This window comes from Pocillopora verrucosa, chromosome 7 (assembly GCF_036669915.1).
Source record: "Pocillopora verrucosa isolate sample1 chromosome 7, ASM3666991v2, whole genome shotgun sequence".
NCBI lineage: Eukaryota > Metazoa > Cnidaria > Anthozoa > Scleractinia > Pocilloporidae > Pocillopora > Pocillopora verrucosa.
The window spans coordinates 21,887,882-21,903,638 of record NC_089318.1 but is presented as its reverse complement, the minus strand read 5'-3'; the positions used below and the strand labels follow the sequence as shown (position 1 = coordinate 21,903,638).

The 15,757-nt window shown below is 38.6% G+C and overlaps 1 protein-coding gene and 1 long non-coding RNA gene across 3 annotated transcripts; one reads left to right on the top strand and one right to left on the bottom strand.

Moving 5' to 3' along the window:
- The first annotated feature begins 2,166 nt into the window (after positions 1-2,166).
- Positions 2,167-11,139, top strand: LOC136282347 (uncharacterized). Of its 2 annotated transcripts, none has more exons than XM_066169873.1 (3): positions 2,167-2,236; positions 9,011-9,633; positions 10,605-11,139. In XM_066169873.1, the coding sequence occupies exons 1-3, from the start codon at positions 2,208-2,210 to the stop codon at positions 10,901-10,903; spliced, it is 951 nt and encodes a 316-aa protein (XP_066025970.1). In that variant the 5' UTR covers positions 2,167-2,207; the 3' UTR covers positions 10,904-11,139. The 2 variants fall into 2 exon arrangements, with proteins under 2 accessions (XP_066025970.1, XP_066025969.1); XM_066169872.1 differs by lacking the exon at positions 2,167-2,236 and adding an exon at positions 3,932-4,061.
- A 1,008-nt stretch (positions 11,140-12,147) lies between these two features.
- On the bottom strand, positions 12,148-14,587 carry LOC136282352 (uncharacterized). The gene is made up of 4 exons (XR_010718223.1): positions 14,449-14,587; positions 14,271-14,353; positions 12,872-12,992; positions 12,148-12,381 (listed from the first exon to the last, which is right to left on the bottom strand). It is a non-coding gene; the product is annotated as an uncharacterized lncRNA (long non-coding RNA).
- Positions 14,588-15,757: the final 1,170 nt, after the last annotated feature.

The window sequence follows — 15,757 nt, the reverse complement described above, 5'->3', positions numbered from 1 at the left end:
TCGCAAAGGTCATGGGTTTAAATCCCGTAATGAATTTTTGTCAGGCCTTTGCTTCACTACTGTTCAAGTAGGGTTCATTACTGCGAAGATCGCTTTCATATTCACCTCTCAAGTTTTAAAATTACGTTTTTCAGTTCTCTGTTTCTGACGGTTGATAAAGTTAAGCAAACTTTAACTAAACGTGAGTTGTTGATGCGAATAGGGAATAATAAGGTACAAGAGAAGATTACCGAAACATTAATTTTCTTCTGTCAGGTTTTAATGATTTTTTTTTTTTTTTTGCCGTTTTACTTAACGAGTATGACAATGGTTAATGAGTATAAAGACTTCTTTTTCTGCTTCGTATTCTTATTGAACATCGCCCAGAGCACATGCGGAGTAAGACCCGAGTAAGAGCCACGGGATTTAACAACTTAAGCCTTTCCACCCTACCACCAGGTATGCGTTTCCTCCAAACAGTTTTTTATACATTTTTTCCCAAAGTGCTTCTAGGACGATTTGTTCAAGAGCTTTTTAACTTGGTGGTCGTTTCCGTTTTCTCGTAACCTTAACGTTTGATTCATGGCGGCATTATATGGGAAAATCAGTTGCAAGTCATTCTAAGGGGCTCAAAAACAGGGTTAAAGAAAGTAGCCTCGGACAGACTAAAAAACGATCATAAAAACGAGTTTGAAAGATTCGAGATCTAGAACAAAAAACTCGATATTTTCCTGCTCGCCGTTTCTCCTACTAGTATGTGGAACAAAGTTTTGCTTTTGCTTTTATTGAGACCATTCAAAAATATATATATTCTTAGCTTCAAAACAATGACAGCTTCTCTCAGTAGGGGAGGTAAGTTTCTAAAGAAACTGTGGTGTTGCGTCGATGGGAGAGTATAACAGCGGTAATTTAGTATTATCAACTGAGTTGATAACGTAAATTGGATATTGTAAAGAGTTTCAAAGTTGATGTTTCGAATGTTAGCCCTTCTTCGGAGCGAAGGACGAAAGGCTAACGCTTTCTGACTGCGAAGTGGCAATGTTCGGGTTTCAAATCTTGGTCTAAATTTTAAAGGGGTTTACCTTTGTTCCAAGCACGTGAAAAAGTGTAATTATATTTTTGATTTCTTGACTGAACAGTTTTTAGACCTCGAAAGGAGATCAAAAAATCATGAACACGAGAGTAATCGCGAGTGCCTCTCAAAAAGTAAAGAAAATGAATACCTTTTTTAGATTCTTTAAATATCCTAAAACAATTTAAACAACTTTAACCTGAACACATTCTCGACGTTAAATTTTTCAATGATTTCTATGGAACTAATTTCAACAGCTGTTTTGTTTGTTTGTTTTTCTGTTTTTTCGTTTCTCTACATCTTAACACTGGCTGATGAACAGTTAAAATTGAAAAAAAGTACTGAAAACAACACATAATATAGATGCAAACAGGAAATCTAAATGCAAACAAGTGCAGGTCATACCTCATTGACCACGAGGGCTCTCAAAAGGCTCCTTTTTTTAAACTTAGAAACAAGCGAAAACTGAGATTTCGAAATCATGATTTCTTCCGGTGACTCCGTTACTAATTCCCGCATCGAGAATAAACCGCGCTTGTTAGCTCATGTAGCCTGCGGGAGGAAGTCAGAGGTTCAAGCCTCAAACCGGACCAACACTTAGGGTCTTAAAATAACTGAGGGGAATGTGCTGCCTTTGCTTTGACATCGGCAAATGGGGTTGGACATTCTAGTCTTCTCAGATAAGGACGATAACCCGTAGGCTCCGTCTCCTGTCTCTTCTCTGTACTAGTTAGCAAGGGACGTTAAAGAACCCACACACTCCTCGCATAGAGTAGGAAATAGAATTCCCGGTGTTGTGGTCTGGCCTTGTCCCTGTTTACCCATGCAGGCCCCCATTTAAACCAGAGCTGAGCTGTACTGAGTCAGTCTAATATTGCAATCTCATATACCTACACACAAAGGATTCGCTTGAAAACACCACCGTTCAAAACCGGCATTGTTTCATTACTTTGAGAACGCCTTGGGGACCTTATGTATAAGGGGTCTTTCATTTACCAAAACGAGACCTAACTTATTGAATTGTGCGTAACCGAGCGCTTAGTCCTGGTTGACCACGCTAGCTTGATTCGTTCAGTGAACGTTCTCGTAGTAGATTTCTAGTCTTACAGTTTATTTACGGCTTTACGGTCATTGTTACGGATAAAAGGACTATGAGATGTTTCCCAAGGTTGAAAGGACACAGATGTAAGTTTTCTGTTAATTTCATAATCATTTGTTTCCTGTGATTTCCGCTTTGATAGTTGCGGCACTCAGCCTGTTGTAATTCTAGGTTTTTGCCTCTCTGTTTTCCTAGTTTTCGTTATCTCATCTCGCCTTGTCTCGCCTAAGCCGATTAATGTGATTATGTATGCCTTTGGATGGAAATATACAAGTGTAACGACTCTGTGAACAAACAAGTTCCTGTTTTATGTGTGATGTTTGTTCGCCTTTGCAAAGGGCCGAAGCAATTATAACGAAGGCAGTTCTGCGACCACATTTATCCTTTAGACACGCTCTGAGTGGCTATCGAAGTTATTGCCAAAATTCAGCTGTATCACCCATTTAAATGGCACACGTAATGTCGTTTTAGCCTCAATTAAAAAGCATCATCAATAATGTTTTGGAAAGCTTTCGAGAGTCTTCAATGTTTGATAGAGATCAAAGCGTTTGCGAGCCGCTGAGCTCAGAAAACAAATTAAGCATGGCTGAGAATATGAGACAACTGAACAGACATCTTACTTTAAAACTTTTGGTTGACAAAGTCTTCTGCGAAAAAAGCTGTTAAGGCGCTAATTGCAACGTAACCACTATAAAATATAAATCAGGGAAAAGGTTCCTAACCGTTAGAAATTGTTTCGTTTTAGCTTGATCAAATCGAAACCTAATGAAGCGCGACAATTCGAAAAGGACGACGTTTTTTTTAGCGAATTTATTTTGTATCACATTGACATCTGAACGCACAAATAAAACTTCTGCAAAAATTCAGTCCTGAGGGAAAGGAAATTTGAAATTTGACCAGTTTTCAGTTACAGCGGAATCAACTAGTGCCACAATATCATCACCGTATGTGTATGGCTTTTGTGTATGGCTTTTATGTGATACAGCTTCGGTAAAGAAAGAGTTAATTGATCGATGTCTGTGTAGTTTTGGTGGGACACGGGAAACTGTCACTATTTAAAGAAGCAATAACGCGGGTATACCTGCGACTTAGATTACCTTTTTCTCGAAGAAAACGAGCATATTTTGCCGATTGTTTTGTTTTTCAAAGCAGCCACTAGATTATATCCTCAGAAGCGAACACCTTCCACTCTAAACATTCCTTTTCATTCATGAAGAATTACTTGAATGAATGGTAAGTGCAAGTATTGAAAAAAAGATTGACGGATTTTAGAAATCGCTGAAATTCCGCAACCGAAGAATAGTACTTGGAATATACTTGACGTAAGACACCTTTCTTTCCTGGCGAAGGAGGCTGGATTTTCTTGCTTGTGGATGGACCAGTTGTTAATCCAGTTGTTACATAGGAAATAAGATCGATATTCGCATTCTTTGTGTAAGGTAAGGATTTCCGCAAGTTAGCAAGGGACGTTAAAGAACCCACACACTCCTCGCATAGAGTAGGAAATAGAAAACCCAGTGTTGTGGTCTTGCCTTGTCCCTGTTTACCCATGCAGGCCCCCATTTAAACCAGCGCTGAGCTGTACTGAGTCTGTCTAATATCGCAATCTCATATACCTACACACAAAGGATTCGCTTGAAAACACCACCGTTCAAAACCGGCATTGTTTCATTACTTTGAGAACGCCTTGGGGACCTTATGTATAAGGGGTCTTTCATTTACCAAAAAGAGACCTAACTTATTGAATTGTGCGTAACCGAGCGCTTAGTCCTGGTTGACCACGCTAGCTTGATTCGTTCAGTGAACGTTCTCGTAGTAGATTTCTAGTCTTACAGTTTATTTACGGCTTTACGGTCATTGTTACTGATAAAAGGACTATGAGATGTTTCCCAGGGTTGAAAGGACACAGATGTAAGTTTTCTGTTAATTTCATAATCATTTGTTTCCTGTGATTTCCGCTTTGATAGTTGCGGCACTCAGCCTGTTGTAATTCTAGGTTTTGCCTCTCTGTTTTCCTAATTTTCGTTAGCTCATCTCGCCTTGTCTCGCCTCAGCCGATTAATGTGATTATGTATGCATTTGGATGAAAATATACAAGTGTAACGACTCTGTGAACAAACAAGTTCCTGTTTTATGTGTGATGTTTGTTCGCCTTTGCAAGGGGCCGCAGCAATTATAACGAAGGCAGTTCTGCGACCACACTTATCCTTTAGACACGCTCTGAGTGGCTATCGAAGTTATTGCCAAAATTCAGCAGTATCACCCATTTAAATGGCACACGTAATGTCGTTTTAGCCTCAATTAAAAAGCATCATCAATAATGTTTTGGAAAGCTTTCGAGAGTCTTCAATGTTTGATAGAGATCAAAGCGTTTGCGAGCCGCTGAGCTCAGAAAACAAATTAAGCATGGCTGAGAATCTGAGACAACTGAACTGACATCTTACTTTAAAACTTTTGGTTGACAAAGTCTTCTGCGAAAAAAGCTATTAAGGCGCTATTTGCAACGTAACCACTATAAAATATAAATCAGGGAAAAGGTTCCTAACCGTTAGAAATTGTTTCGTTTTAGCTTGATCAAATCGAAACCTAATGAAGCGCGACAATTCGAAAAGGACGATGTTTTTTTAGCGAATTTATTTTGTATCACATTGACATCTGAACGCACAAATAAAACTTCTGCAAAAATTCAGTCCTGAGGGAAAGGAAATTTGAAATTTGACCAGTTTTCAGTGACAGCGGAATCAACTAGTGCTACAATATCATCACCGTGTGTGTATGGCTTTTGTGCATGGCTTTTATGTGATACAGCTTCGGTAAACATGAGGAGCTTTGGCCCCGAAAAAAATTCGCAGCATGCATTCTACGTAGGGGGTTTATTTCTGTCAACAGGTTAGAGAATTACGTCAACGTTTGCGGTCGGTAGGTGTCTATGCAGTTACTTAAACCTGTTGATTATAAGTTAAAGGTTCACCTAATAATTAATACTGCATCTATGCTCGAATTTCAATTACGAAAACATAAGAAATCTGGCATTGAAATCACTTGGCGCGATCTTATCATGGAGGCTGAAGTCTTCGATCGATCGGCTGAGCTTTCTATAGTTACGGGATCCAATCTCGACCCCAAAAAGTCCTGGTATGTGTTAACAAAAAGTTAATGTGAAATCAGGCCGAAAGCTTTTGCAAAGAATGAATTGTTTCGTCCATTCCGCGATGACTACAATACGTTCTGTCCCGCCAGTAGGTCTCAAGCGCGCCAACAAAGGCTGTTCGTTCAACGCCAGGTAACCAAACAACATGCATGTTATATCTTCAAGTGGTCTCTGTGCCGGACAAATTAGACAGGGAGAAATCCAGCAGATGGATTCACGAGGTCTCAAAGCATAATCTTGTTGTTGATGCGGTAATCAAATCGCCCTCGACCGTACACTTTAGGCGGGAAATGCCTCCAGTCGAAATATCATGGGAAATTGCAAGGACGTCAGTCAAGAATAGCCGAGCTCGACAAAGACATTCGGGAACTAGCAAAGGATAATAATTATATAAGTTAATAGTGTATGCCTCAACTTTCAGTCAAAAGAAAGAGTACAGACAAAGAGCGGTCTCCTGATATAAATTAGTGTGAATTCAATTTTTCGTGCCCTCTTTGGTAGTGTATACCCGAGGACTACCTATAATCTCTTGCATACCCTCTTGGGTAGTGTATACCTGAGGGTTATTTCAATTTCTTCTATACCCTCTTGGGTAGTGTATACCTAAGGATTACCTTTAATCTCTTGCATACCCTCTTGGGTAGTGGATTAATTTCTAGTATCTTCTATACCCTCTTGGGTAGTGTATACCTGAGGGATATTTTTAATCTCTTCTATACCCTCTTGGGTAGTGTATACCTGAGGGTTATTCTTAATCTGTCCTATACCCTCTTGGGTAGTGTATACCTGAGGGTTATTTTTAATTACTTCTATACCCTCTTGGGTAGTGTATACCTGAGGGTTATTTTTAATCACTTCTATACCCTCTTGGGTAGTGTATACCTGAGGGTTATTTTTAATCTCTTGCATACCCTCTTGGGTAGTGTATACCTGAGGGTTATTCTTAACCTCTCCTATACCCTCTTGGGTAGTATATACCTGAGGGTTATTTTTAATCTCTTCTATACCCTCTTGGGTAGTGTATACCTGAGGGTTATTTTTAACCTTTTCTTATCCCTCCTAACTCGGCAGTCGCGTAAGACGATATTCATACGCGTGAATTTGTTCCCAATGACCCAAAATGCAATAACGATGTTTTAGACCAACTTCTCCCCTGTTATAGTCGATTTTGGCAAGACTGATGTCTTCGGAAAAGCTGAAAATGCCGTTCCAAACTGAAACCTTCGAACATAAAAGGTGATTAAAAGAATAATTGCATTCCGCCGAAGCTTGAAGGCCGAACGAGGAGACCATCAGTTGAAAGCGATGTGTATTCTCTGGATTATCTAATCAACACAGTTTCTGGACTTTAAAAGTTAAAAACCATGACCTGTATAAAGAAGGGTTTGTCGGAGTTAACCTTACGTAAGCCTAGATCCTCGATCATGGAGGTGAAATTAGCTTTACCCGTGCCGCTTTTTAGGCTATTGTTGAGTTTCTCCGTTTTACGTATGTTAAATTTTTCCTGTTATATGTTTCTGTAACATTTGGTTAGGAATATTCGTGGACCTTGTTTTCACGATTTACTGTTGTCTTCTTTAAGACATGTATTTTCTCTACAGAGAAAATAAGCGTAGCGTACCGCCCTTTAAGTTTTTTCGAATTAGACCCGTTAACTTTGTGTGCGACATTTCTCTGGACTCTTGTTTCTGGAAAATGAGTGAACAAAGTAGAGTTGCATCTTGAAAATGATTAGAATTGTAATCATCGGAAGTTGCAGTTTTTTCCATTTCATTTGAGGGGAGCATAATTACATTTTTTGAAGCGATTATCGGATGTCCTGGAATGTTTAGCGAACACCTCATGCCACAAAGAGGCGTCGAACCTTGGCTTGTATTACTTATGCAAATTAGCTGGCTGCACCTTGAATGTGCAGCCAGCTAATTTGCATAAATTTTTTTTCCGACGCAAAGCTCGTCATGAAGAGTTAATTGATCGATGTCTGTGTAGTTTTGGTGGGAAACGGGAAACTGTCACTATTTAAAGAAGCAATAACGCGGGTATACCTGTACCTAAGATTACCTTTTTCTCGAAGAAAACGAGCATATTTCGCCGATTGTTTTGTTTTTCGAAGCAGCCACTAGATTATATCCTCAGAAGCGAACACCTTCCACTCTAAACATTCCTTTTCATTCATGAAGAATTACTTGAATGAAAGGTAAGTGCAAGTATTGAAAAAAAGATTGACGGATTTTAGAAATCGCTGAAATTCCGCAACCGAAGAATAGTACTTGGAATATACTTGACGTAAGACACCTTTCTTTCCTGGCGAAGGAGGCTGGATTTTCTTGCTTGTGCATCGACCAGTTGTTAATCCAGTTGTTACATAGGAAATAAGATCGATATTCGCATTCTTTGTGTAAGGTAAGGATTTTCGCAATTCTGTCATGACTCTAGTTCACTATATTTTGATTACATCTTTTAGTCAGTTGATTTACTCCAAATTATAACATGGGTGATTTAGGAAAAAATGGGTTTGACATTTGATGTATAATTTCATTTAAAAAAATTTTTTTTTAAAAAATTTTGAGTGGATACCTGTGACTTAGATCTCATCTACATGGTTTGTGGTGAGGTTTTAGCGACACCTGCTTGGAACTTGCAAAACAAAGGGATCATATATACATTTTTCTGTGACGACTTTTAAATTTTATAAAACAATGAAATGTATTTGTGGCCTCTTTTCGCACAAGAATTAATAGTACCAAAATATAATATCACTTTACAGATCTTATTTTGCTGTTTAGAGCAGGTTTAAACATTTCAGATGGAGACTCTGTCTGTAAGAACAGATTGAAATGTATCCGGTGGAAATCACGCACCGATTTGTTCAGCAGCAGCTTATCAAACTACAAATTGAAATAATAACCTACGTGCAAATACAATTTGAATTGATTGCCAGTTATTGTAATGAGATTTCACCCAACAATCACGTATACTTGCTTTCAAGTTATCGGTTTGTATAAACAACCTTGATGACCTTGTTTGATCATGACGCAAAAAGCCAATAATTCAGGTTAAAAAATATTTTTACTTTGTTTCGCTGTCAAGTGTGGGTTGTTAGTCTTCTCACGAGAAATACTCGCAACTATACTGAATACGGTTTTAACTTCGAGGCCAAATTGAAAGGGGAATTTTCCTATTGACAATTGAAAGATAAAGAGTAAGATTGGTGAATTTTCCTTTTCTTGAATTTCACTTGGCTTGTAACCTTTGATTTCGAGCCCGTATTCTAGAGTGCCAAGAATTTTTTTTGTACTCACAGTACTAGTACTGTTGGGATGATCGGGTACTCTCTGTCCACCTCGAGAATTAATGTACTCTCAGAAGCCGCCAATATTTTTGCGGTGGAATGATTAATTGGGGTCTTAAAATCGCAACTCGTTTATAGAGTTTTCTGTCTGGGCTTTTCGCGTTTGTCGATCGAGATAGAGCTATTGGAGCTAAAAATGCTGAAATACTGAAATATGTGAAATATGCTAAACAAGACTAGATTTTGAAAACTATCCACATCTAAGTCTTACAAGCGACGAAATAAGCCTTTGAGTTAACGTTACTCATCGATTCTCAAAAGGAATACGGATTACGGCGAGAAAATGAGACCTGAATCGAGTAAAAAGAAAACGGCTCTTATGAATTTTATATAAATAGAATCATTTTCATCTTTAAGGTGCGAAACCAATGGAAATACTCAGTTCTCTGACGACGAACGTAGACTACACCTGCTGAGTAAACCCAACATTATGGCAAACCAGAAACAGCTTCCTCCTTTTTTCCCTACCGTAAAGCTCAACGTCGGTGGCCAACACTTCACAACAAGCCTCCAAACGCTTAAAAAAGATCCAAACTCAATGTTGGCAGCCATGTTCTCTGGAAAATTTGAAATGAGACCCTCTGAGGACGGTGCGTTCTTTATCGACCGAGATGGAACTCACTTCCAGTTTATACTCAATTATCTTCGCACTGGAAAACTGACTTTGCCGGCGAATACAGTCAATCTCGGAGAGCTTGAGGCAGAAGCAAACTTTTATCAAATTCAGGGCTTAATGGATGAATTGAAATCCAAAGTATCATTCCAAGAGTCGGAAATTGTGAGAGGAGAAGATCATCGTAAATTACTGAAACGCTGGCTTCCTGATCAAGGAGCTGAATGGCATCTCCTATTCCGAGCTTCGCGAGATGGCTTCACAGCTCAAGCCTTTCATTCAAAATGTGATAACAAAGGACCTACGGTTACCATTGTTAAGAGTGGAGATAACATATTTGGAGGCTTTACAGAGATTTCGTGGACAAGTAAGTTCACAGAGAAGGTTTTTTATAAGTAAGGGACAACTTCATCTTCAGCTTAGTGTCGATAAACCAAAGCAAACGAAATCGTAACCATAAACCAGAAAACTAGCTAGATATCAGTTCGGAAGAATAAATAATACTTTTAGATTAAACATGATGTTTTCAACGGAAATTTTGAACCGTTAGCCGTAAAACTGCCAAAAAATTTAGCCCTTTTATCCATTAGTTGTAAAAAAAAAAGTTAAACATAAACTTTTTTTCTGGTGAACACAATGGAAATAGGTTAATTGTTAGCTGTAAATTGTCCAAAATGTAAACCGTTAACGGTAAAAGCCATCACCCCACTGAGACCCTCAAACATGCACATGCAGGCAGCTTACTTCAAGCGTTGAGAAACTTGTGAAAACCTCTAACAGTGGAAATGTTTTTGTTATTAAATAATCAAACGGAGTTTTGAAGTGTAAAGCATCAAAAATGAAATCATGCAGTCGATCAGTTTTAATATTTTTTCTTCGGCTTTCGGACGAAGAGGTGAGTAAAAACTGATCTTGTAGATCAGTGTGAGCTTTTAGTCAGAAGTGTTTTCAGAATTTTCAAGGAAGGTCTTGTCCGACAACAAGAGCAGAATTTGAGGGTAAGCCTGGGTGTTTTATTTACAAGAATTTCACTTATGCATAACCTTTACACTCTAACATCAGTATGTATATTCTCCATACTGCTCTCTGAACATTTCCTAAGGTGCTGACAAGGAGAATTTGTCAAACAATCAAGAACTTATTTAGTTGGTGATCATTTCCTTCATTCTCATGACCATAATGTTTGATTCAGGGGTGATACTGTGGGGAGAAATTAGATGCTAGTCTCTCTTAGGGGTCAAAGGGTTAAAAAAAAAAATAGGGAGATACTACCTCATGTAAGACCATATCTTGGTATGCCCTTAAAAATGTCAAACTATTTTCATTCCATTCCTATAGGTCAATGTCGCTGGGTACCTTGTCGTGAGTCATTTCTGTTCAGCTTGGTAAATCCATACGGTTTGGGACCAATCAAAATTGCTGAAATCAAGAGCAGAGAAAACGCCATTTTCTGCAACAACAATTGTGGACCGACATTCGGTGGCTGGTGCAACCTTCACATATCAAGAAATGCGAACGAGACCAATTCTAATTACAGTAACCTCTCTCGCTCAGTCAATTTTCTTTCTGACACTGACTTGCCTTTTACAGGAAGCAAATATTTTTCTGTCACGGACTACAAGGTTTTTGGAACTTGAAACTTTCAAACTTTAGGATCGAACATGGCGTATATAGACATCTTCTCAGTCTAATGGCTTTTAGCTCTATTTGTCTGGTCACTTGAAGGCAGAGAATCCTCGGTTCTTTTTATTAAATCGTTCATGAAAAAAATATGCCTTAAACAGCTACATACATAACGATTAAAAACTTTGGGAGTAAGCACGTGTTTGAAAAAGTACTGCCTTTTTTTTACAAATGTGTAAAAAACGTTATTAATCTAAAGATCTGAAACCTTCGCCGTATGTAACTTCAAGTTAGCTATAGACCTTGCCAACAAGGGAGCCCGAGACAAATAAAATTATGAGTCTCTCATGAATAAAATCCAAAGTCTATCGATAGCCGGATATCCGAAACTATCGTTATCTCATGTTTGCATTGTTATTCCAGTTATTCAACCGAGAAAACTTTTTACATGTACCAAGATAACATCAGTTCACATTCTTTTACAGGTACATAAATATTATGCGTTGATGACTGGAAATATATGAAAATCATATATGTGCACTGCGGTGAGGAAATTTGCTTGGTAATTTCTAACAACTCCACAAGACCTAAAAAAGGAAAAAAACAAACCAAACCAAAAAATCGTCTACCAGTCAAACCAGTTCCAGTGGCTCTCCCACTGAATCATGTCGAAGTACCTCGTTGGTCCAGCCAAGCCCTTATGGTCATTGGCCCCCGCAATGGCTGCTAACAATGGCTTATAAATATAGGCGTTTAGTGTTGACTTGTAAAACTCCCTGAAGAAGTTTACGACAGTTAGACGAAACGCGTCAGAGAATAAAAAAGTTTTACAACTACTGTTCGCACAGCGCTGCTCACTAGTTTAGTTTAAATTTTTTCAAAAGTTTTTAAAAAAATTGTTTGAAAAATTATTTTAAAAAAGATTGAAAAAAAAAATTTATAAACGTTTGAGTCGGAGCTATTCCTGTCAGCGATGAAATACTGGAATGGCTCCAGTCTCTGGTCGTCCGCCTGAACTGACTAAATGAGTTTAGTCAGCAGATGACTTTTTCATCGCCGGAATGTCGCTGAACGACCTCGCTGAACAAGAAAGGCTGCCTTCCCTTCGCTACGTAAGTGACCATTTCTTGTTTGACTCATCGGTGTTTTCACTCGCATTGATATTTCGTTGTTCCGCTTTGAGACGCGCGGTTAACAATACTCACGAGTAAGGAGTTAAGACATAACTTATTAACTTTTACTATTTTTATCATCCAATCACAGGTCGGAGCCATTCCTGTATTTAGTCGCTTGTGCAAGAAGCAATCGACGCCATGTCGAAGAACCATAAACCTTAATGTTGGCGGCCGCCGTTTCACGACAAGTCTTCAAACGTTGACTAAGGATCCAGACCCCATGTTAGCTGCCATGTTCTCCGGGAAGTTTGAGGTGAAACCATCAGAAGACGGAGCTTTCTTTATCGACCGAGATGGCATTGAACTGTACAAGATAACTGACAAAAGAGGAAGAGGCCTTCTTAATGTAGAAGCTGAAAGATTCATGTGTCACATTCAATCCAATGAAATCAATCATGAGCATAAGTCCATGTCAGAAAGGTTGGAGTAGCCCTGTGACATTCATGCATGGGGAAGGAGATACCTACAAGAAACCCGTTACTAAGATAGTATAAACCAGTTATCACTGTTTGTTCAGCCATTTAGTTGAGTATCTAACCATTGACTAATACAAATGTGGGAGTGGGAAACTGATGGTTGATCAGTCTCCAAAGGCTTAAGGCTATACCAAAGTACCCTTCTTGAAGGACAGTAAACAAGTACCCGTGTGAATGGGTTATACGGTAATTGTGCCAAAGGCTTAAGATCTGTATCCCTACCTCAAGAATGTGAGTATCTCCAATCAGCAGCATTATCTTAAGTGTAATTTTGCCCAATTTAAATTCAGCTACTCATAAATAACTCATGATTTAATCTCAAGTGACTTACCCAATATGGCAGAGTCATTCCTTGTACAGCAGGTTCCTCGAAAAATGCCAAACAGAGATTAAGCCACACACAAAAGTACACTACTGCTCACAATACTGGCTTGTTGTAAATTTTGTAAAGTCTATGAGAGTGAAAAAGAGATTGATTCATCAACTCATTGTGTGTACAGTGATTAAAATCAACAGCAGCACCTGAACTCCACCATTATCTTCTATGACAAAAGGGAAGCAAGGTGAAAGGAACTTCATGCTTGCAAAGCCTAATGGCTAACAATTGATAAGTTTGTATGCTGATCAGAAAATCTAGGTCAGTTTTTTCCAGCTGAGGTCCACTGGTATTATGCTGGTAGGTTTGTTCACTATGGTTCCTATTACAGGAAGTTTACCATACTGCCCAGAAAACAAGAGTCTAAAGTTATCACGAAAAACATCCATTATCAACATCATTTGATTGAAGCATTAGGCCCAGTTTTCCTGGCTTGCATCCAAACATCTCAAACAAGTGGCCAATGTCATGCTTCCTTGAATTTGACGGTACACAACAAAATGGCATTTAAAATTGCAATAACGTGTTGTGTGCGAAGTGGTCACACTAGAATGACTACTTGGGTTTTATTCAAAGTTCTTCTCCCCTCTGCAGTTAAATAAAAATCTACAAATGCTAAATGGAGGACTTCAAAGCTATTGTGGCAATGGGTGGGGTACCTTCACCGAGTCTGAAGAGAGTAGTACCCCTCAGAGGAGTAGCACTCCTCACCCCCACTCCTGGTCCCTCCCAATTTAGGTTCCTTTTCATTGTTACAGAAACGGATGTGATAAAATAGCTAGGAAAAGCTTGCTTTTATTCACAAATGGTCACTCGGAATATATCGATATAAGAATACCTCGATGTATTTAAAACGTAAGGTAGCAGAACGAAACTGCCACTGCGTCGGTGGGAGAGTAAAGCAGGTAATTTAGTGTTAACAACTGGGTTGAAAACGTAAATTAGCCACCGTAAAGAGTAAAAAAGCTGACGTTTCGAGCGTTAGCCCTTCGTCAGAGCGACGAAGGGCTAACGCTCGAAACGTCAGCTTTTTTACTCTTTACGGTGGCTAATTTACGTTTTCAACCCAGTTGTTAACACTAAATTACCTGCATAAAATGTATAGTAGATCTGAATTACACTAAATAAAATTTGCATAGGTAAATAATTAACAACAAGCAGCTTTATAGAGATGAAAAAGAATATCACTCAAAACGCACTACTGTGTATAGGTCAAGTGTACAAAAACCTCGTTTTAAACGAGAGAATTCTTCCACGATGAGGACACCGAGCGAAAGAGAAAAAGTGCCATAATTTTGGGACATGAAGTAAACAAAATATACTACAGAATTTTGTATGAAAACATCAAGCTAACCTTAATTCTTTCGGAGAGGTCTTAAAGTAACCATTTCGACCGAGTCTAGCCTCATTCACCAATATTCCAGCCAGCAACAACTCCTAGGAGACAAAAGAACCCATCAAATATTTATAAGCTCGTGAAATTCACAGACCGTGGAAGATAAACAACAAATGAACCAGTAAAATATTCATACCGTCTCACTAAGTTCGCTGTCTTCATTAAGATGACTTGAATCCTCCTTAAGATCAATGTTTACTAACTCTGACCCCGTTACGAAGCTAACTGATCGGCTCTGTGCTCGTAGTGACTTCAAAATCTCCTCTTCATCTTCCGCTGCCATTGTGCCAGGCGAGCGAGGCGCGAACTCGTTACTAAACACCGCGTGACAAGCAAAAGAATGAAGAACATGTACCTGTATTACAAGATACACAAGCGAACTATTTTCAGAGCATTGATCGATAAAAATAAAAACAAACAAAATCTCCGTGACAAAAATAGTATATCTACTCAGTTAAATAGCTGTATTTGCCTTTCTGGTTTTATTTCGGTTTTGGAACACTGTGTCTGTATTGACGTTACTTTTATCCTCCCGTTTTGCAAGGTTGCGTGACAAACACGAACTGACTCACACCTAAGTCTAAACATGTCTCAAAGCTGTTTTGTTAAACATGGTTTCATTTTTTTATTATTTTTCTTTTCATGGAAGTTTCTTAAACCGATATTTTTCGACTTCACATTAAGCACGTTGATATCGATATCATATGTTAGTGACATATGATACCGCAGTTCACATGTATATGATGTTCATATACTTACAGTTATTTATTCATCACTTCACGGGTTTATTTGGAACCAACATAATGACCTGCTCCCAGTTGGTAGAGCACTCTACCAGTATCGCAGAGGTCATGGATTTAAATCCCGTACTGAATTTTTGTCAGGCCCTAGCTTCACTACTGTTCAAGTAGGGTTCATTACTGCGAAGATCGCTTTCATATTCAACTGTCAAGTTTTAAAATTACGTTTTTCAGTTCTCTGTTTCTGATGTTGATAAAGTTAAGCAAAATTTAACTAAACGTGTGTTGTTGATGTGAATAGGGAATATTAAGGTAAAAGAGAAGATTACGGAAACATTAATTTTCTTCTGTCAGGTTTTAATGATATTTATTTTTTTTTGCCGTTTTACTTAACGAGTATGACAATGGTTAATCAGTATAAACACTCTTTTTCTGCTTCGCATTCTTACTGAACATCGCCCCGAGCACAAGCGGAGTAAGACCCGAGTAAGAGCCACGGGATTTAAAAAATTTAAGCCTTTCCACCCTACCACCAGGTATGCGTTTCCTCCAAACAGTTTTTTTATACATTTTTCCCAAAGTACTTCAAGGACGAAGAGACCATTCAACAAAATATATATTGAGCTTCAAAACAATGACAGCTTCTCTCAGTAGGGGAGGTAAGTTTCTAAAGAAACTGTGGTGCTGCGTCGATGGGAGAGTATA

What these genes read in the sequence shown, in the direction of transcription:
- LOC136282347 (XM_066169873.1), top strand. Translation starts at nt 2,208, where the DNA reads ATGTTTCCCAAGGTTGAAAGGACACAGAT. An exon ending in AAGGTTGAAAGGACACAGAT is followed by an intron (nt 2,237 to 9,010) that starts GTAAGTTTTCTG and finishes TTCATCTTTAAG; the next exon opens with GTGCGAAACCAATGGAAATA. An exon ending in TACAGAGATTTCGTGGACAA is followed by an intron (nt 9,634 to 10,604) that starts GTAAGTTCACAG and finishes CCATTCCTATAG; the next exon opens with GTCAATGTCGCTGGGTACCT.